The sequence below is a fragment of the Dipteris shenzhenensis genome, chromosome 28, assembly GCF_047967505.1.
Source record: "Dipteris shenzhenensis isolate YYH24624 ecotype China chromosome 28, Dip_SZ_1.0, whole genome shotgun sequence".
In the NCBI taxonomy this organism is placed as follows: domain Eukaryota; kingdom Viridiplantae; phylum Streptophyta; class Polypodiopsida; order Gleicheniales; family Dipteridaceae; genus Dipteris; species Dipteris shenzhenensis.
The window spans coordinates 49,116,860-49,137,324 of NC_141623.1; the positions used below are offsets into that span (position 1 = coordinate 49,116,860).

Genomic DNA, 20,465 nt, shown 5'->3' on the forward strand with positions numbered 1-20,465 from the left:
TCTCTGTACCATCGATCTTTGCCACAAAATAATGCTCACATATGTACAAATAATCAACACATACACATGTTAAATACATTTTCCATTTTTGAGCGCTTATCCCCCTTCCCTATCGATTTTCTATTCTTGATCCCATTGGACCCAAACATGATGAATTTCTTGCATCCAATAGCATAGAAAAGTAAGCTTGAAACCCATGGTTACTACTTGAGGCATTCAAGAGTCTACTAAGCCATGATGCATAACACATTAATCTTCCAAGCATTTGAGAGAAAGGTCTCAATAACTACTCCAAATTTTTGGTTCCTCACTTTCAAAATTTTGCTTCCTCTATTTCCTAAGTAGCAGCACAATGAGATTGATACTAAATTAATGGCACAATCACAACACTCGCAACTGACAAATTAAGACTTGAAATTTTATTTTCTTAAAATTAAGATCCCACCTTGAGACCCAATGGAGCAGATCTCTGACCTGTCGTAGACGGGTCATGCTACTCATCTTCATAACTATTGTAGCGTCACGCATGCACTTGCTTGAAGCTTCTACCCTTGTGGAGCTCAAGATTGGCACATGTTGCCGACAATCAAAACAAGATGTGCACGTAGACCTGTCTCGCGGAGACGGGACACAGGCTGACCTTTACAAGAGTGAACTGAGGCAAAACTACATGCATGGTCTAACACTCTGTTATCAAAAATGTCCCCGTCTTCATAACTGTTGTAGCGTCAAGCATGCACTGGCCTAAACAAGCTTCTACACTTGTGGAGCTAAGGGTTGCACATGTTGCCACAAGATGTGCACTCCACGCTAACCCTTGAAGCCTAGCTTGGTCTTGAGAAGTTACTTGGCAGACCTAATGAAATCTCGAGCTTTAATTTTGTAGGAGCATGGATGTCAAGCTTTCTGCTCGATCGAAGCATGCCTCGTCCCAGCGTGGTCGTTCCCGTCATGCCAATCCTAAGCATTCTCACAAGCCCCTTCCAAACCAGCAACACCATCCCTCCTCGTCCCCCGCCCCCTCGCACCTTAAAGCTCCTGCTTTACCCTCTAACTGGAGCCGCTACGACGACCAGGATCTGCCGGAAGCCCAATCTTTGACTGGACTTCCGGCTGTCAAAAGCACTGGAGCAGATTACCGTGACCTTCTCTCGCAGCAATCTTTGACTTCTCGCTATGAGAACCCTGGTAACCTATAGCTTCCCCTGCCCGTGTCGTTGCTTATCGACCTATGAAATGAGGACCTTTGGAAAATCACTGGCGAGACGTCTGTGTCAAAATGTTAATAAATGTCCGCATGCAGACTTGCCGGGCGGAAGGATATCCCTGATGCTAGCACGAGGGCTGAATTTGTTGGCTTCGGGACTAGATGCGGATAGCTTCTGGGATAAACCTGCTGAAGAGGTGCGCTTCTTGATCAAGCAACTTGCATAGTAAAATATATGCTTTCGGCTGACAGCGTATATGTTTTAAGCCAACTTATGAGGAGGGATTATATTATTCAGGAATCTTTTCTCTCCTTGGATATGGATTTTCTAGGCAACGAACTTGCTAAAGTCGACTTGGCAGAAAGACTGCTTATTGATCCTGAGTTCATCCAGGCCGAAAAGGTACTGTGCAATTATTCCACTGTTGCTATGTTCTAGTCAAGTTTGGCTTTCTGTTCTTTGAGTGTGTGTGACAAAGTAGCTATGTGTGTTTGTGTGTGAGAGAGAGAGAGAAGAAGAAGAAGAAGAAGAAGAAGAATATATTATCGTCCTTTGAAGACCAAAAATCGGCCTATGGGACCTGAGCAATACAAAATCCTCGTACACAAAGACTCCTCCCTTGGAGGGGAGGGTATTAAGAGAAACTACCTTTATGTCTTAGGTGAGTTCCTGTGCTTGAAAAGCTTATAGACAAACGTTCCTAAAGCTGGGGGTGACCCGCTATGTAGCATATCAGCCAGTCTGTTATGTCCCTCGAGAAGAGAGCTAAATGCTTTCCGGATGTGAGTACAGTAAGGGCATATCATTACCATGTGTTCTTCAGTTTCTGCCATTCCCTGGTCACATAATTGGCATATTCTGCTCTCTTTTGGCATATCTTTCCATCCTCCTATTTCAATCTGCAGCTGGTGTGATCGGGTGCGAAGTGAGGCCAAAGCTCTTCGCTTATGTATTGCCATAGGTGTGCAAATGTACTTCTGCGTGGCTGTTTCTCTTCCTGTATAAGTAGCCCAATATTCGGGGTTGATAAATGTACGGTAGTACTCAAACTGGAGAGAGAGAGAGAGAGAGAGAGAGAGAGGTCCAAGAAGACTGAAGACTGAACAGGATGTATGGAACAGCCAGAAAACTACTGTATACTGCAGGCAGCCGTCAGGGCTCCCATTCTCTTGTTATTGGTGCTCTCAAGGGAAAATAATAAATGTGTAGAACCTATCCTCTTAACTAGCTGCCTCTGATTTCAGTTGTTAGAGATTTTCCCATTTTCAAAAGCTGCCTTAGTGGTTTGCCTAGGTCCTCGGGTTGGTTCATAATATAATGCAGACGAGAAAGAATATCTTACTATTTATGGTCATAGTTGTTGTTGCTAAGCAGCTCATGGGCTTCATTTTCCATCTTGTTTATAAGCTTGTGTGTGTGTGTGTGAGATATATATATATATATATATATAAACGTCTTTTGGAGGTCTCATGGACCTATGAGACATCTCATACAAGCCGCCATGGGCTGAAGCAAGTGTTAGAATGTCACTGTTCCCACCTGTGAGCCCCCGATTTGAGGGGACAAGGGGGCAGAAGACAATAGGGGGGTGGAGGCTATTATACCTGGCTTCTATTGGAGCAGATTTGAGGCAAGTGGCAGCAGGATCGGCGTGGAGTATTGCGTCAGCACCAGGGGCCCATGCGTGGGCGTATGCAGCACCATCTGTACCAGCATATGGGGCCTTATATAGGCCAAGGGGCTGCCCAAAGGGGTCGGCCATTTTGGGCCCTTCAGGGGTCGGTGCTGCAGAAGGAAACCGACTGGCCAAGTTGTCCAGTCTGTGGGCTTGCTGCCCACCTATATAAACCCGCCTTCCCCTACTTCATTCTCCACCAGCCTACACTGACAGCCTTGCAACAGGTAGCGTGCTAGGAAGAGAAGAGAGTGCTCAGTCCTTTTGTGACAGCAACCCTTTGCTGTCTTCTCTGCTCATCTTTGAGCTTTGTCAGCCCACATCCAGTGGAGGAATATATATCTGAGTTTTGGTCTCTATCTCTTTCTATCTCTCTTGAGAAAGGTTTTGTGTGTGAGTGTGATCATCTATCAAGTCTATTGAGTGTTGTATAAGCTGCGCGATCGGAGTGAGAGGTGTGAGAGATTCTATCCTCTACTTTCCAACATGGTATCAGAGCAGGGTTTCCAGCTCTAGAAGATAGTTCCTCAGCAAGAAGGCGACTCCAATCGACACTCAGTTTTGCTGCGTGGTCAAGTTCTCTACTGCAAGTTCATTTTCAGTTTGCTGTTTGCTATTACAGCAGAGATGGTAGAGAAGGAACCATCGATAGCCTCTTCATCCCACGCTCGCCCTTCCTTCTCCTTTTCTCATCTTCCTTCTTCATTCATCCCTAACTTTGGCGAGTTTGGGAAGTTGGATGGGACGAACTATCCCATATGGAAGGTGAAGATCGGGAGCCATCTCGTGGCCCGGAAGTTATGGAAGCTCATGACGGGTGTGGAAGAGAGGCCGGAGGATTTTCTGGACAAGAAAGAGAGAATTTTGATTCCAGTAGATGCAGACGAGCTCACAGCGTAGGAAGAAAGAGATGCCCAAGCCTTGGCCGACGACGGCAGATGCAATAATTTCCAACATTTAGATGGCAGAGATGTCTGTCGAGGCGTGGGCCATCCTGAAGGGTCTATACAAAATAGGTAACATGTCTCGCATCCTCACTCTCCAGCATCAATAATACAATTTGGATATGAGTGAGGTGCACCACCTTGACTTTCGTCAGATGGTCATGAACATTGTTAGGGATCAGCTCGCAGCAGTTGGTCAGAAGGTAGACTCAACAACTGCTCAGAAGGTAGACTCAAGTCATCTTGCTTTGTTGACTCTAGACAAGCTACCTCGCAGTTTCAAGAGTTTCGTGATGACAGTCACCGCAGGAGAGAGGACCAAGCCTCTCACCTTTGAAGAGCTTGGCCCTTACTATTGCAGGAAGAGGCTTGGGAAAAACTATTCAATCAATCGGATGAGAAGGCTCTCGTGGCAAGGGATAAGCTAGGCAAGGGCAAGTTCAAAGACTCCAAGAACAACAAGACCGAGGATGCAGAAAAAAAGAGGCAGATGTTGGGGAGTGGGAGAGAAATGGACATCATGGAAGAGAGTGTGGGAACCAAATGGCAAAATGTTCCATTGAGTTGAGAGGAAGTCCTCTCTTTTATAGAATGGGAGAGAGGGTGGCCTAAATCAATGGCACCTCTCTACATTAAAGGAGGTAACTCCTAAATCATAGGAACTCCACAATCAAAGGTACCACCCCATGTGGGGGCCTTTGCATTACATCATCACCTGTGTCACGGTCTATGGCACTAAGTGTGCCTCTCCTACACACACACACACACACACACACACACACAACCATATGACTGCTAGTGGATGCACACATGCACCTAGCAAGCCCTTGATCACACATATCCCAACATACCCCTCCTCAAGGGTTTGCCTCTTGCTATGTCAAGGATACATCTAGTCACATAGTTTCTCATGCCATCTCATGGTGGTCAAGGATAAATCTATGGCTAGGATCTCATTCTAGCAAAGGTGCCCAAGGGTCAAGGTTTACAAAAATGGGATAGACCCCCCCAAATGGTTCTCTCCCTTGCATGCACAAGGATGAATCTTAGGCCTTTGTGTAGACCTAGTTTCTCATGTCTGCAAGAGGTACCATGGGGGCAAACACATATCACATGGCCTACATCATATGGTGACCAGAGGTGATTTACAAAAGACAAAACACATAACATTCTTTTTGGAGTACTATTCTAGGCAGAGAATCTCAAAATTTGACCAAGTGATGATAAATAAAGTTCAAAAGACAAAGTGCTCAAAAGACATAGTCTTTATCTTCTACCACAAAGTTTGATTCTTCATTTGTTGATGGAGTTCTCTCTTCTACCAGATTTGCCATGTTTTTCTTCTTCTTATTGCAAAACTTCTTTGAATGATGTTCTTGCCACAATAAGTGCAAGGATTGATCTTGTAACAATATTTTTCAAGATGATTGGTCTTTCCACAATGCTTGCATGCCTTGTACTTGCTCTTTGATGAAAACTTTACTGCAAGTGCTTATGTGTGCACTTCACCCATTCTTAAAGTGTTCTTTCTCTCTTGCTCTCGTAGAGCACTGATGATGCCCTCTAGTGTGGGCTGGGGAAGATTCTTCAAGGTAGTCACAACATGATCATAGTTTTGAGGCATACTCTTGAGGAGCATAGCCATAGCATCATCTTCAGTAACTGGAGAGTTGATTGAGGCCAATTGTGTCATAAGACTCCTCAAAGTATTAACATGAGCTGCAACATTGTCTCCATCCATCTTAAGTTCAAAGAACTTAATTTTCAAATTCAACTTAGAAGTATGAGAGCTAGCACCAAATAACACATCTAACTTATGCTAGGCCTCAAAAGGGGATTCCAAATTTGAAATATGATGCACATAATCATCTCCTAAACCTAATGCAATAATTGCATAAGCTTTATCTAGCCTTTTAGCATCTGCAGGTGTAGTTGAAGAAGAGTCACTTACCTTCCCTTTACCTTTGGTTGTGGTGGATTCACCTTCTTGAGATGATTGATTCCTTGACTTGACCAAGTCCCACAAATTCTCTTTCATAAGCACAAATTTGATTTTCATTTACTGAGTGTGAAAACCTTGGCCATTGAACTTGTCTATCTTAAAGGTGGCCATGAGAAGGTCTCACCTTTATGTTTAGGTAGTGTCTGCTCTCTTACAAATGGCTTAGGACTCTCAACCATACAAGTGCATATTGCAAGCCATAAAAGCAGAAAATCCTCAACTTTTTGCATTAAAATAAAAATATGGTTTATGTGACTTTTCCTTCACAAGTTTTATTACCTTCTATTGACATATCTAGGTGCTTGTTTCTTCTTCTTTGCTTTTACATATGAAGCATTGGAAGATGAACTAGAGCTAGGCATTATTATCCAATAATTTTCTGTCAATAAGTCATCTCAAGTGTTAGAGACTCACTGTGCCCACCTGTGAGTTTTGAGGGGACAAGGGGCAGTGAGAGGTAGGAGGGCTGGGAAAGAGAGACCCAGGCAGACATCATAGGCAACCAGCACACGGGCGGGTTGCTGTCTGCAAACAGCAGAGAGATAGGGGGGCCCTGTGCCTCCCTGGAAGCATCAACAGTCCTATGGACTGGCTGCACAGGGCACCCTTTTATAGGGACCTGTGGCAGGGCCAGTCGGCCCAACCAGGGCCACCGACTAGGGCCGACCCTGGTCGGATTTCCAGAACAGTCTGGTCGGCCACCAGTCAGGGGACCGACCCTGCTGGTCGGCCAATCCAGAGGGCCTGGGCAGTGCCTATAAAAGGCCCACTCCTTCCTTCAATCCAGCATCCAGTGCAGGACAGAAAGCCTCCTTCCTAGGCTGTGCTGTGCACTCAGAGCTGGTCCAGTCTGACAGAGAGAGTTACATCAGTTCTCCTCAGCACTTGGCTGAGTTTTGTATTGCTCCGCTGGAGCCAGTTTTCTGCCCACCATCCGGTGCATGAATATATTCTCTCTCTCCGTTTAAGTTATCTCTGAGTGAGTGTTTATTGCATCTGTGATCAGTTATCTGAGTTGAGTGTAAGAAGAGTGGGAGAGATCTTGGGTGGAGGTTTGAGTGATTCATTCCCTCCTATTTTTCAACATGGTATCAGAGCCATAGGCTCTCAACTCTTCCTCATCAAAGCACTCTCTGAAGGAAGGAGTCCCTTGGCAGTAAGGCGACTCTGTTTTCAGCTCAGGCTAGTACAGAAGGTCAGTACATTTATTTCTGTTTCAGTTATTCAGTTTTGCTATTCACCGAGATGGATCAGCGTTCAGAAGCCTCTACATCCATTGCTCGTCCTTCCTCCTTCTCCAGTCATCTTCCTTCTTCATTTATCCCCAATTTCGGTGAAGCTGGAAAGCTCGATGGAACGAACTATCCAATATGGAAAGTCAAGATCCAAAGCCATCTGTTGGCACGGAGGTTGTGGAAGATTCTGAATGGGACCGAAGAGAAGCCGGAGGACCTTGTGGACAAAAGAGGTGAAGTTTTAGTTGAAGCAGATGCGGATGAACTCTGTGCATGGGAGGAGAGGGATGCTCATATTGAAGGAGCTGTATGAAACCGATAATACAGCTCGTATCATTACACTTCAGCATCAGCTTTATAATCTTGATATGAATGAGGGTGATAGTGTGCATGATCATCTGACAAAGGTGAAAGTTGTGCGGGACCAGCTCGCAGCGGCGGTTGGTCAGAAGGTGGACACGAGTCAATTGGCGTTGCTCACACTCCACAAATTGCCACTCACTGTGCCCACCTGTGAGCCCCTGTTTTGAGGGGACAAGGGGCAGTGAGAGGTAGGAGGGCTGGGAAAGAGAGACCCAGGCAGACATCATAGGCAACCGGCACACGGGCTGGTTGCTGTCTGCAAACAGCAGAGAAATAGGGGGGCCTTGTGCCTCCCTGGAAGCATCAACAGTCCTATGGACTGGCTGCACAGGGCACCCTTTTATAGGGGCCTGTGGCAGGGCCAGTCGGCCCAACCAGGGCCACCGACCAGGGCCGACCCTGGTCGGATTTCCAGAACAGTCTGGTCGGCCACCAGTCAGGGGACTGGTCGGCCAATCCAGAGGGCCTGGGCAGTGCCTATAAAAGGCCCACTCCTTCCTTCAATCCAGCATCCAGTGCAGGACAGAAAGCCTCCTTCCTAGGTTGTGCTGTGCACTCAGAGCTGGTCCAGTCTGACAGAGAGAGTTACATCAGTTCTCCTCAGCACTTGGCTGAGTTTTATATTGCTCCCCTGGAGCCAGTTTTCTACCCACCATCCGGTGCATGAATATATTCTGTCTCTCCGTTTAAGTTATCTCTGAGTGAGTGTTTATTGCATCTGTGATCAGTTATCTGAGTTGAGTGTAAGAAGAGTGGGAGAGATCTTGGGTGGAGGTTTGAGTGATTCATTCCCTCCTATTTTTCAACACCAAGCTTGCATCAAGCATTCAACAATAAAAAATGCCCAAAATTGAAGAGTAAAAAACAGAGTAATTTGGAGGGCTTGATTTAAGCTCTATGAAGCATAACTGAGAGGGCTTTTAATGCGCATTTGAGGACCTTATACCAGAGATTGTCCACCTAGGAGGATTGCCCAAAAAGCGCACAGAATTGCTCATGACAATAGTGTCTTCTCCGACTGGTATTTTGCTTGTTTCTCCTTACTCCAGCAAGCATTTGAGATCAAATTTCATCAGCAGCAAGCTCATAGTGTCGCCTACCCGTGGCTCAGAGGAATTAACGAATGGTCGCGTCTGTAGGCGGAATTGCATGAAAGATCGGCGAGCAGAGATCGTGCCAGCACGGGAAAACGAAGCAAAATTTTAGAGAATGCTTGGTGTCAGAGGTGCGCCCCAAGTAGAGGATACTTCAGCTTAGAGGGATTTGGGAATGGTCGCTTAATGGAGGAGAACAGAGCTAAGCAAAATCTGGAGAGAAAGAGGGTAGAAATGAAGAAGAAGGTGGAGGGTGGAGAAGAAGATGATGAGGTGGCATATTGCAGCTAGAATGGGCTAGGGACTCAAGGAGGCTCTGATACCAAATGTTGGGGAGTGGGAGAGAAGATGGACATCATGGAAGAGAGTGTGGAAAAAAATGGCAAAATGTTCCATTGAGTTGAGAGGAAGCCCTCTCTTTTATAGAATGGGAGAGTGGGTGGCCTAAATCAATGGCACCTCTCCTACATCAAAGGAGGTAACTCCTAAATCATAGGAACTCCAGAATCAAAGGCACCACCCCATGTGGGGGCCTTTGCATTACATCATCACCTGTGTCATGGTCTATGGCACTAAGTGTGCCTCTCCTATACACACACACACTCACAACCATATGATTGCTAGTGGATGCACACATGCACCTAACAAGCCCTTGATCACACATATCCCAACAGCATATAAAATGCTTCTACCGTGAAAAGCTTGGCCATTCAGCTAAGGAATGCCACAAGAAGGTGGACCTTAAGCGAAAGGAGTCCAAAGCCAAGGAGGAGCCAAAGACCGAATCGGCAAATGTCACTATCGGTGCTCTCTTTATCATTACTGAGTATTGCTCAGCCTACGTAGTCAGTGAAGGAAAGGAAGGCTGGTACGTGGACAGTGGAGCCTCAAAGCACATGTCCAACAAGAAAAAGTGGTTCAAGACCATGGAAAGTACGCATCCTGACTGTAAGGTCACTATGGGGGATAACCAAACATGCCTTGTGAAAGATGTTGATAGTATCTCTCTGTAAAAAAAGAAAAAGAAAAAGGTGTTGGTAAGTATCCCATTCCACGACTGCAAGAAACGAGGAGCTAATTTTCGGTGTACTCTATGTACCGACTTTGCTGAAGAATCTTTTGTCTGTCAGCTAGATGGACAAACACAACATGTCGGTGCTATTTGACGACAGCAAAGTCACTGCCACATCCAAGGGAAATGGAAAGGTGGTGGTTCATGGCGTTGAGGAGCATGGGCTATATCAGCTCAATGCTTTGTTGGTATACGGGCAGATCCAAATTGTGGCATGAGCGGTTCGGTCACGTTAATTATGGCACTCTCATCGAGATGCGAAAGTCCAAGATGGTGGATGGACTTCTACTAATTGCAGGCAATGATTGTGTTTGCAGGGCTTGTTTGCAGGGCTTGCTTGAAGGGCAAGCAACATAGGGACAAGTTCCCACATGAGGCCTCGTCACAGGCCAAGAAGCCTATCGTGCCGACATTTGCGGCCTGATGTCAACAAATTTATTCATAGGTTTGCGATATTCTCTTTTATTTGTGGATGATTTCAATCAAATTACTTGAGTATATTGCCTTGCCAAGAAATCTCAGGCTTATGAGAAATTCAAAGAATGGAAGGCCCAGGTAGAAAAAGAGGTCGTCAGAGTCTTCCGCATAGACAAAGGGGGGGAGTTCACTTCTACTGAGTTCAATGGATTTTGCAAGAAGCACGGGATTAAGTGGCAACTCATTACAACTCGCACATCTTAGCAGAATGGAGTTGTTGAGAGAAAGCACAGGACTGTCACAGAGACATGTTTGACCATGTTGCGAGGGAGAAATCTTTCGATAGCTTATTGGGGTGAAGCCGTGAACGTTGCCGTTCACATCCTCAATAGAACCAAGACCAAGGCTGGTGATGATAAGACTTTATATGAAGCTTACTATGGTAAGAAACCAACCATATCGCATTTACGGATTTTTGGTTGCATAGAGATGAGCGGATGAAGCTTGATTCCCATAGCAGCAGATGTATCTTTGTGGGATACAATGAGGAATCCAAGGCCTATCGCCTTTACAACCCGGTGAAGAAACAGATCCTTATCAGCAGAGACGTGATCTTCAAGGTGTCAGAGCCCCAGGCTGTAGGAGAGGTCAAGGAACTTCCGACATTACCCCACCCAAGGTCACCATCAAAGAGGTGGAGACGACTGAAGAACCTGAGGAGGAGGAGGAGGAGTAGGACGTTCCAGTTCCGGCTCCAAAGGCAACTCCAACAAAGGCACCTCTGCCAGAGAAGAAGCTACGTGAGTGGTATTTGAAGACACTAGCAGACTCATGCGTCACAGACATTCCCGAGAGTAGTTTTGGAGGGCGGCGGTCTCAACGCAACATGAAGACTCCCTCCGTGAACTATGCTATGGTGGCTCAGCTTGAGGAGCCCTAATCCTTCGAGGAAGCGAAGGATATTCTAGAATGGTAGGATGCCATGTAAGTAGAGATGGATACCATTTTAAAAAATGAAGGATTTGGTAGACAAGTCGACCAAGCGGAAGGTAATTGGTACTAAATGGGTGTACAAGCTTAAGTTCAAGTCTAATGGGAGCTTGGAGAAGTACAAAGCTAGATTGGTAGTGAAAGGCTATGCACAGTCAAAAGGACTTGACTTCGACGAGACGTTCGCCCCCATAGCCAGGATGGTGACCATACATACAGTCATTGCCTTGGCTGCTCATCACAGTTGGCCTATTTTTCAGATGGACGTCGAGTTTGCATTTTTGAATGGAACCCTGGAGGAGGAGGTATATGTGGCACAGCCACCATGATTTCAGATTCCAAGATCCCCATCAAAAGTATGCAAGTTGAAGAAGGCTTTATACTTGCTGATACAAGCCCCAAGAGCACGGTACCAGCGGATAGATGTTTTCTTTCAGAAAATCGGGCTTCAGTGGAGTCCATCAGAGGCAAATCTATATCTCGTCTCAGAGGGGGATTTGGAGTTGGTATTAATCCTGTATGTGGATGACCTCATCATTACAGGAGATCATACAAAGAAGATTGCTCAGGTCAAGAGACTTCTCATGGAGGAGTTTGAGATGACGGACTTGGGAATACTTCATTACTTTATTGGGATTGAAGTGAAGTAGGGAAAGAGCTGTATTTTTATATCACAGGAGAAATATTACAGGGAGCTACTCAAATGCTTTCAGATGGAAGATTGCAAAGCAGGAGTGACTCCCATGGAAGCTGGTCTGAAGCTGAGTATACATGATCCATCTCAGCCGGTTGATTCATCATTGTATCGACGCATGGTGAGTAGTTTGCTTTACCTCACCAATACCAGACCGGATATTTCTTTCTCAGTTGGATTGCTGTGCCAGTTCTTTGCCACACCCAAGAAGGCCCATTGGGACGCAGGTATGAGGGTGCTGAGATACTTGAATGGTACTTGCACGAGAGGCATTGAGTTGGGCGGTTTTTGCGATATTTCTTTCTCAGTTGGATTGCTGTGCCAGCTCTTTGCCTCACCAATACCAGACCGGATATTTCTTTCTCAGTTGGATTGCTGTGCCAGTTCTTTGCCACACCCAAGAAGGCCCATTGGGACGCAGGTATGAGGGTGCTGAGATACTTGAAAGATACTTGCACGTATGGCATCACTTACACGAGAGGCATTGAGTAGGGTGGTTTTTGCGATAGTGATTGGGCAGGTGATGGTGACACATGGAGATCGACTTTTGGGTACTGTTTCATACTCTCATCAGGAGCCGTGCCATGGCTGAGTAAGAAACAACCTACCGTTGCCCTTTCATCAACAGAGACAGAGTACATGGTTGCTTGTACAGCAGCATGCAAAACATTGTGGCTTAGGTGGATCTTGGAGGACATGAACGTGGCATCAAGAAAATGCGACGGTGATCATGTGCGACAACCAAAGTTGCAAGCAATTGCCAACAACCTCGTGTTTCATGCACGGACGAAGCACATCACTTTGTTCGAGAACTCGTCGACGAAGGTGTCATAGAGTTGATGTACTGTCCGACCGACGACAACATCTCGGAGGTCTTCAAGAAGGCGCTTCCTAGGGAGCAGATGGAACACCTCATTTGACGCATGGGGATCGGCCCACAGTTGTGTCATTGAGAGGGGGTGTTAGAATGTCACTATCCCCACCTGTGAGCCCCGGACTTGAAGGGACAAGGGGGCAGAAGATGGCAAGTGGCAGCAGGATCTGCGTTGAGTATTGCGCCAGCACCAGGGGCCGCGTGGGCATATGCAGCACCATCTGGCCAAGGGGCTGCCCCAGTTTACCGACCAGGGGTCGGCCATTTTGGGCCCTTCAAGGGTCGGTGCTGCAGAAGGAAACTGACTGGCCAAGTCAGCCAGTCTAAAGAGAAGAGAGTGCTCAGTCCTTTTGTGACAGCAACCCTTTGTTGTCTTCTCTGCTCATCTCTGAGCTTTGTCAGCCCACATTCAGTGGAGAAATATATATCTGAGTTTTGGGTCTCTATCTCTTTCTATCTCTCTTGAGAAAGGTTTTGTGTGTGTGTGATCATCTATCAAGCCTACTGAGTGTTGTATGAGCTGTGATCGGAGTGATTTTTATAAGTCTAGATTTCAGATTTACTTATGATTATATATTTTCTAGCTTGGATTTGTTTGACTTTTGGAATATTCTAAATACCTCATAGCAAGGTTTTATGCTTTTTAAAAGTCTAGATTTCAGATTTACTTATGATTATATATTCGCTAGGTTTTTGTTTGACTTTCGGAATATTTCTAAACTAGAATCGCTAGGAATATATGTTACTAATTTGATTTGATTCTTACAGAGTCTACGAAATAGATTGGTGGTTCCTACTTGAGATATTCTATCTCATCTGGGGAGTTCTATTCCCTCTATTAGGTTTTGATCATTCCTACATCTTCTAGTTGTTGCCAGAATACTTCTACAAGCTTCTACAGTTTTAGTTTCAGTTTTGAACTATCGAGTAAGGAGAAGACTTGTGAAAACAAAGATACATGTTTAGATTCCTAGAGTTTGTTGGGTTCCGTTGAAGAATCTGTATTACTTGGTTATTGAGGATAAGCATCATTGGTAATAAACAAATACATAAGGTTTGCCTTGGTAGGGAGTGGGCCTCATTTACACTCTATGTGATGCCAAACACTCTCTACCTGATGGAATTTCATGTCTTCTTCTTACTAGAGGTACGCTTCTTGGGGTGAGACTCTGCAGGTAATTTTGGAATGGCCTGATTTAAAGGGAGTGCATGAAGTGAGGTCATTCTTAGGGCTGTGTTCTTTCTACAGGTGCCATCATTTTGCTCATAAGGCAGCTCCTTTAAATGACTTGACCAAGAAGCAAGAGCTTTTACTTGGGATATACTATAAAGAAGGTAGCTTTTGAAGAGTGAAAGAAAGCTCTAACCTTAGCCTTTGTTTTTGTCATGCCTGACTTGTAGGAGCCCTTTATGGTTCACACAGATGTTAGCGGAGGTTGTAATAGTGCAAATCTTTTGTAGGAAGACATGCAGTGGCAAATGAGGCTAGAAGGTTAAAAGAGGCTGAATTGAATTATAATATTATGAAGGATGAGGATTCTCATACTCGAGGAGTTAAGGACTTTCAGAATTAACCCCAGATGCGAAGGGGTGATTGCAATTATTTGTCTGCGTAAGCACTTCTGGAGGCTTCCAACCTAGGTTTTCAGGCATAGTCATGAGATTTATCACGGGTTTGCTAACTATAGATTTAAAATTTACTCATAATTATATATTTTGTAGCTTAGTTTGTTTTGAGCTCTGGAATCTTACTAAATGATAGTCGCTAGTTATCTACGTTACTAATTTGATTTGCTTGGGATAGAATCCACGAGATAGATTGGTATTCCTACTAGATATTCTAGATTAGATGAGTTCATTTGCTGAGTTCTACTCCCTTTTGGATCACTGCTATGTTTTCCAGTTGTTGCCAGAGTTTTGCTTCAGGCTTACATAGATATAGTTTGAGTTTTGAACTTTTGAGTCAAGGCTCCTTCGTAAAAAGATCAAAGATGTGTGCTTTGGATTCCTAGGGTTATTTGGGTTCTGTCCAAGAATCTGCATCAAAGAAATATACGAAGGCTTGCCTTGGTAGGGTGTGGACCTCAATCACTCCCCATGCGGTGTTGACTGTATCTACTCTATGAATTTCAGTTTCGAAAGGTTATTTTGTGCTCTAGCTAGTTAAATGAATTACCGGAAATTACTCTTGCTTAAGCACGGTGTGTGTAGTTTGTCAAAAAATACTTGGGAAGAGGGGGAATCCTTGCATAGCTCCGTTCCATTGTGTGTGTGTGTGTGAGAGAGAGAGAGAGAGAGAGAGAGAGAGAGAGAGAGAGAGAGCATCTAATTTATACCTCCCTTCCAGAAGGTAAAGTCTTTTCAGTGTTACGATGATCTTACTGTGGAAGCAGAAGATAATAATCAAGGAGCACTGGATTCAATAGCTACATGCCCTGAACAGACAATTCCTGATGATTGCTTTGCGGAATCCTCTTCTCCTTCCAAGCGGCTTAGTGGGGATGTTTCTCAGGATAGTCCCACCTCAGAGGCTGGACGTGGATTGGATGACTATATAGTTACAAGGGTTATTGATGATAATTTGAAGGCACAACCACAAAGTCCAATGTCTACGTCAGAAGAAATGGGAGGGCTGATACCTTCCTTGCAGAAATTTGGGATAGGAACGGACCAGAAGGAGACCACAGTATACTCACAAAATCCTGGAAGCATCAAGTTTGAGGCCAAGGCTGCAGAGGCAGAGCTTGATGCTCTTCTTGAAATGCTTGACAATGATCATCTTGGGGATTCTGCCATTATTCCATCAGGAACACTTTCTGACAGCATTTATAGCCAAGGTTCAAGTTCAGCAGATGCATCCAACCGAGAATTGCCTAAAAAAGATGTTTTTACGGTAGCCAAGGAGGATGCTTTCTTAGACACGCTGACAAGCTCAAATTTGGGATGCCTAGATGACACATTTCTGGATTCAAAGGAAAATGCTAGAAGGGGAACAATGTCAGGTACTGTTCCTTCTGGTCAAACACTTTCATTGTCGACTTCAGGTAATGGAAAGGGCATATCAAGCCTTACTGACGATTTTGACGACTGGCTTGACTCTTTATAAATGCTGTCAAGGAGATTGTTTCTAGAATCTTAATATAAGCATAAGGGGAAGAGCTCTGACGGCTTACCTTTTTTTAAAATCAGTTGTCATGTTATCTTCCTGAAATCAATTTGAAAACTTTTGGTAACTCTGAAACCAGATTGCTTGTTCCCCGTTTAGGCAGGTAAATCATGAGGTTTCTTCTTTTTAAAAGACTATGTCCAATCTAATGTGCCTTAGCATAGTGATGAAGTTTAGCAGATTCATCTATGTTTTTTTGTGGGTTCCCCGTTGGTTGGTTCAGTCAGCTTGTGTGACTCGGTGTGAAGTGTGGCAACCTGCTACAGCATGTGTGCCGTCAAACTGTTCCCAGGATTATGCACAGTTGGCAGGCCCACCTTGTCCTTCCACTCATGGCGTTTTGTTGGTTTATTTGATGGATCTCATTGTAAAAGCAAATGCACGTATGTCCTTTGCACGTGTTATAACACATGCATGTTTTATTTGTTTATTGTTGGATTTCTATAAACTGAAATGCACGTATGTCCACGAAAGGGGAAAAGGCTCGTTTTTCCGGCCATGGATGCTTGTGGTACAGTTGAGGCAACCACAAAGCTCAGGATGTTGGGATGAGACTATCAAGAGTACAGTTTTGTGAAAGCAATTTTTGAGAATCAAAGCATTGCAATGTTGGGATGATGTCGCCAACAAAGCTTGTCCAGCAACTGAGGTGATATTCTTATACAAGGGGGTTTGTGGATATGTGCATGGTCAAGGGCAATATGATGCACAATGGTCTACACCCACGTCGGTCATTGATAACTTAAATGGAGATGTCACAGTTACTAGAGCCTAGTCCCTACTATGTAATAGACTTGGGAGGTTTTCAAGATTATTGCTGCCTATCGTGAGGTTTAAGCTGCACACTTGTTCTTTTTTTTTCAGGGATGCTTTGGGCATGTTTCCAAGCTCATTGGAATATTTATATATATAATGCTCTGCAGGCATATGCATATATATTCAAGGTGGGCGTTGATGACTCTGGTGGGAATGTTATTTTAGCTAGTCCTTACTATGCATGGAGTTGGAGGTTTTCAACCTTATAGAAACCTGTCAAAATTGCACTAATTGTTTTGTTTGTACTTGTCTCTTTGTACAAAGCTCTCTCTCTGTATCTCTCTCTGCCTCTGTCTCTGTCTCTCTCTTTGGGGGGGGCCTTCTTTGTTTTGAGGTTATTTTGGAAAAAAAAAAAAACCCAAGATTACAGCCACTGGGATTACATAGTCAAAGGGCTTGAAACAAGCCCATTAAAGCTTAATAATTGGAATGGATGCTAAGCATCAAAGCAAGAAGAATGATTGTCTATGTAGAGTGAAATTGACTCTATTTATCACCAATAGCAATGTATAGGGAAATGGAAGCTCAATCACTTGGTTGCAGCGTAGAGCTTGACTAGCTACACAAAGGCTTTTTCTTTTGTTACTTTCTTGCTTATAGGGTGTTGCTACTCCTAAGGGAAGCTAAAGTGAGCTTCTCTTTGAGATTTAAAACTTTGCTCTACTGGAGGTGCCTTGTATTGAGGGTCTAGACCTGTTCACATAAGCTCCAGCTAGTGTAGGCTCAACAAGATGGAAATGCCAACAACATAAATTGAAGCACGATGGCTTAAATGCTAAATGCATGTAGCCTAGTAGATCTTAGACAGAGCCATGCAAATCTAGCAAAGGTCTCAAGGAGATTATAATAGCTAAAAGCAATGGAACTAAGGGCCTAGCATGCCAAGTTGTGGACATTGAAGCTCAATTGCGTCTTTCGCTTAATAAAATCTCTAAGCAATATCATGTCAATCATGCTTATTGCGTTGATTGTGAAAAACTAACTCGATAGTGAGAGATTAAGCAATATAACTTTCCAAATCTCTAGCAAAGCAATAAGATGTACCTTTTGGATCTTAAAGCAATACACCAAGCTTGAACATGCATGGGCTCCAAGTGAAGGTTATGGTGGTGGGTTGCAACTTACCAATCCCTTTGCAAAGATTGCATCTCCCCCCCAACAAAAAAAAAAAAAAAACAACACAACACATGCACGCTCATACGTGCGTGCACGCATGTAGACACAGACGTCCACCCATGCACGTGTACACACATTCTTGGTATAGCATATGGCAGACACCCACATATTCCCCATGCAATCTTGTGTTTATTCCAAAGTGTTAGCTTGTATTATGAAGAAGAAAGGAGGCTTACATTAGATCTTCTAAGTTCATTTTTGGCTCTAGGACACTCAAAAGAGTCCATAAACATACAAAATATGTTATAACCTAGAACATATAAAGTTGAATTTTTGGGTCAAAAAGTCAATATGTGTGGTAGACACCCACACATATTCCCCATGCAATCTTGTGTTTATTCCACAGTGTTAGCTTGTATTATGAAGAATAAAGGAGGCTTACATTAGATATTCTAAGTTCATTTTTGGTTCTAGGACACTCAAAAGAGTCCATAAACATACAAAATATGTTATAACCTAGAACATATAAAGTTGAATTTTTGGGTCAAAAAGTCAAGGATTAACTTAGATTGACCTAGTCAAATACCCAACTTTGACTAGCCCCAATTGGCCAATCTTGAGAATGAAAGGTCTTTTATAGATATCTAAGTATCCTTTATTTCTCATTCTTTACAGCATTCAAAGGAGAGTAAGTGACCTTCTTTTGGATATGTAGGTGTAGCCCTTGGTGCAATGTGTTTGCTTGTAGCCTCTTAATGTGGATCTTTTAATGTATTTTCTTTCCTTTAAGTACTAGCTTTTATTATGGTCAAGTTTGTCCCTCACCTTTGGAGTGCTAACAAAACCTCCCTTAGCATGGTTCCCAAATATGTTTTAGAACTCTACAAGTGTCACACTGAGTTCCGACTCAGAAACAATTCCATGAATTATACAGAAAATTGGATTATCGAAGTCACAAGTGATTTGATGCAATACTACGAAACACAAAATTGGAATCGTCCTCCTGTCCCTTTGCATGCAGTCTCCGGAATCTGTTCTCCAAGTCTGCAAAACGCAACAATTTCAATTGTTAGGATGTTAGGCAATGACAACACTTGAAGTTTCTTGGATGATGGATGGACGTGGAGGCAAGATGATTGTGAAGGGCATTGAGCGCATTTCTAAAGTAACGATCACAATCAGAGCAGTAAGGACTGCCCGCCATAGTAGGAAATCCTCTCCTTCGAGTAGATTGATGTTGACCAACATGGCACTTCTGCATGCAATCCAATTGAACCAGTAAGATGCTTCAATTTGTGTTTCTTGAAACACAAACAATCTTCGTCCTATCTTCCTTCCCCCGAAGATAAATCTTGAGGCATTAGGGAAAAAGGGAACTCATTGTGGGGCCTTTTGGCCAAAATCGAAAATCCCTCTTCACCAATCACAAGAGGGTCAATGTAACGTTGGGACAATTAAGAAAATACCAAATAATTTCACATATTAAGAGAGAGAAACAAAACTTGACGGATGTACAACTGTAACCTGACAAGGAGTCAATTTCAAAAAAGATCACGGACTCAAATGTGATTTCCCTCCTAAACTAGTTTTTCGGCTTGTACGAATGTTCTTTCTCAAGTCTAGGATTCTTCGGGTTTTCCCCCTAGTTCTCTTGCTTGCTTCCATCTATGGCAATAGACAACCCATGGTGTCTTTCTTACCTAAACATGTTTTGTTGCTTGTGTTCCTACTTTTCCTCCTAGTCCTCTCGCTTGCATTTCACCCATTTGCAAGTTTGGTTCTCTTTCACAAATCATCCATGGTAACACGCAACTGAGGGCGTCCCAATGTGAAGCGGTGTGTAACTCAGAATGCTGAAGACCTTGACATAGAGATAAGAGTTGTTTCTCGGTAACCTAAAACATGCATATCATCTATAGAGTTTGTCAATAGGGTGAATGCAAATGGTCGATGGAAAAAGATGGTTGTGTTGGGTGCTATATCAGCAAACACGGAGGAAAATACTACGGTTAAATAATCTATTTCTGGCCACTTAGAAAGGTAGGGACAAAGATTTCAAAATAATAGATGGTAAGAAAGGTATCAAGGAAATACTAGTTGAGCATGTGAATACACAGTTGCTTGATTATCTAGATTATCTTCCACGGCACATGCCCAATTGTGAGTTTTTAAACTTTCAGCTTTGGAATGGTAGTTTTGAGCATTGCTATTTTTTGTGTAAACTAAAACATGATTTGGTTTTTAGATTTGTATCCATCATCATACGCGGTCGAGTGCATTTTGGGATTCTTGGATGTCTTGTATGGAGCAATAGGAGAACTACAACATCAAGGTAGATCTGCAACTCAATTAGATCAGACAGGTATCTTATTGTATGACCATTTTTACGAACTGTTGGACAAAGCAAGCACTCACGGTGTGTTGAGAAACAAGATCTTCTACCCTGGAATACGATAGGCTAGCTAGTGCCCTAGTAGTGTGACAGAGACATATAGGGCCAAGCTATTTGTAGAAGTTCAATGATCTTTACATCCAAGCATTGCTACAAGAATTGTAAAAATCAATGTATGCATGCCAATCATTGTTTTTGTTGACTTATTTAACAAGTATCCAGCCAAGGTATGCAAAACAATTCTCACCTATAGAGCAATTGGAAATGATGAGAACCTTGACTTCTTGGACGATGGTTGGGATATTTCAACATCTAATAAGGTCTAAGAGGTTGTGCCAAGTACAATCACCATTAAGCATATGATTGCAAGCCATGATTTTATATTTGTTTTCTACTACAAATGAAGT

At 43.6% G+C, this 20,465-nt stretch overlaps 1 protein-coding gene across 1 annotated transcript; it reads left to right on the top strand.

Moving 5' to 3' along the window:
• The first annotated feature begins 691 nt into the window (after positions 1 to 691).
• On the top strand, positions 692 to 15,809 carry LOC147883667 (phosphorelay protein). The gene is made up of 4 exons (XM_087399212.1): positions 692 to 1,188; positions 1,304 to 1,404; positions 1,506 to 1,610; positions 14,916 to 15,809. Exons 1-4 carry the CDS (start codon positions 891 to 893, stop codon positions 15,672 to 15,674), a joined length of 1,263 nt encoding a protein of 420 aa, XP_087255338.1. The 5' UTR covers positions 692 to 890; the 3' UTR covers positions 15,675 to 15,809.
• Positions 15,810 to 20,465: the final 4,656 nt, after the last annotated feature.

What these genes read in the sequence shown, in the direction of transcription:
- LOC147883667 (XM_087399212.1), top strand. Translation starts at nt 891, where the DNA reads ATGGATGTCAAGCTTTCTGCTCGATCGAAGCATGCCTCGTCCCAGCGT. An exon ending in TTCTCGCTATGAGAACCCTG is followed by an intron (nt 1,189 to 1,303) that starts GTAACCTATAGC and finishes GTCCGCATGCAG; the next exon opens with ACTTGCCGGGCGGAAGGATA. An exon ending in GGGATAAACCTGCTGAAGAG is followed by an intron (nt 1,405 to 1,505) that starts GTGCGCTTCTTG and finishes TATATTATTCAG; the next exon opens with GAATCTTTTCTCTCCTTGGA.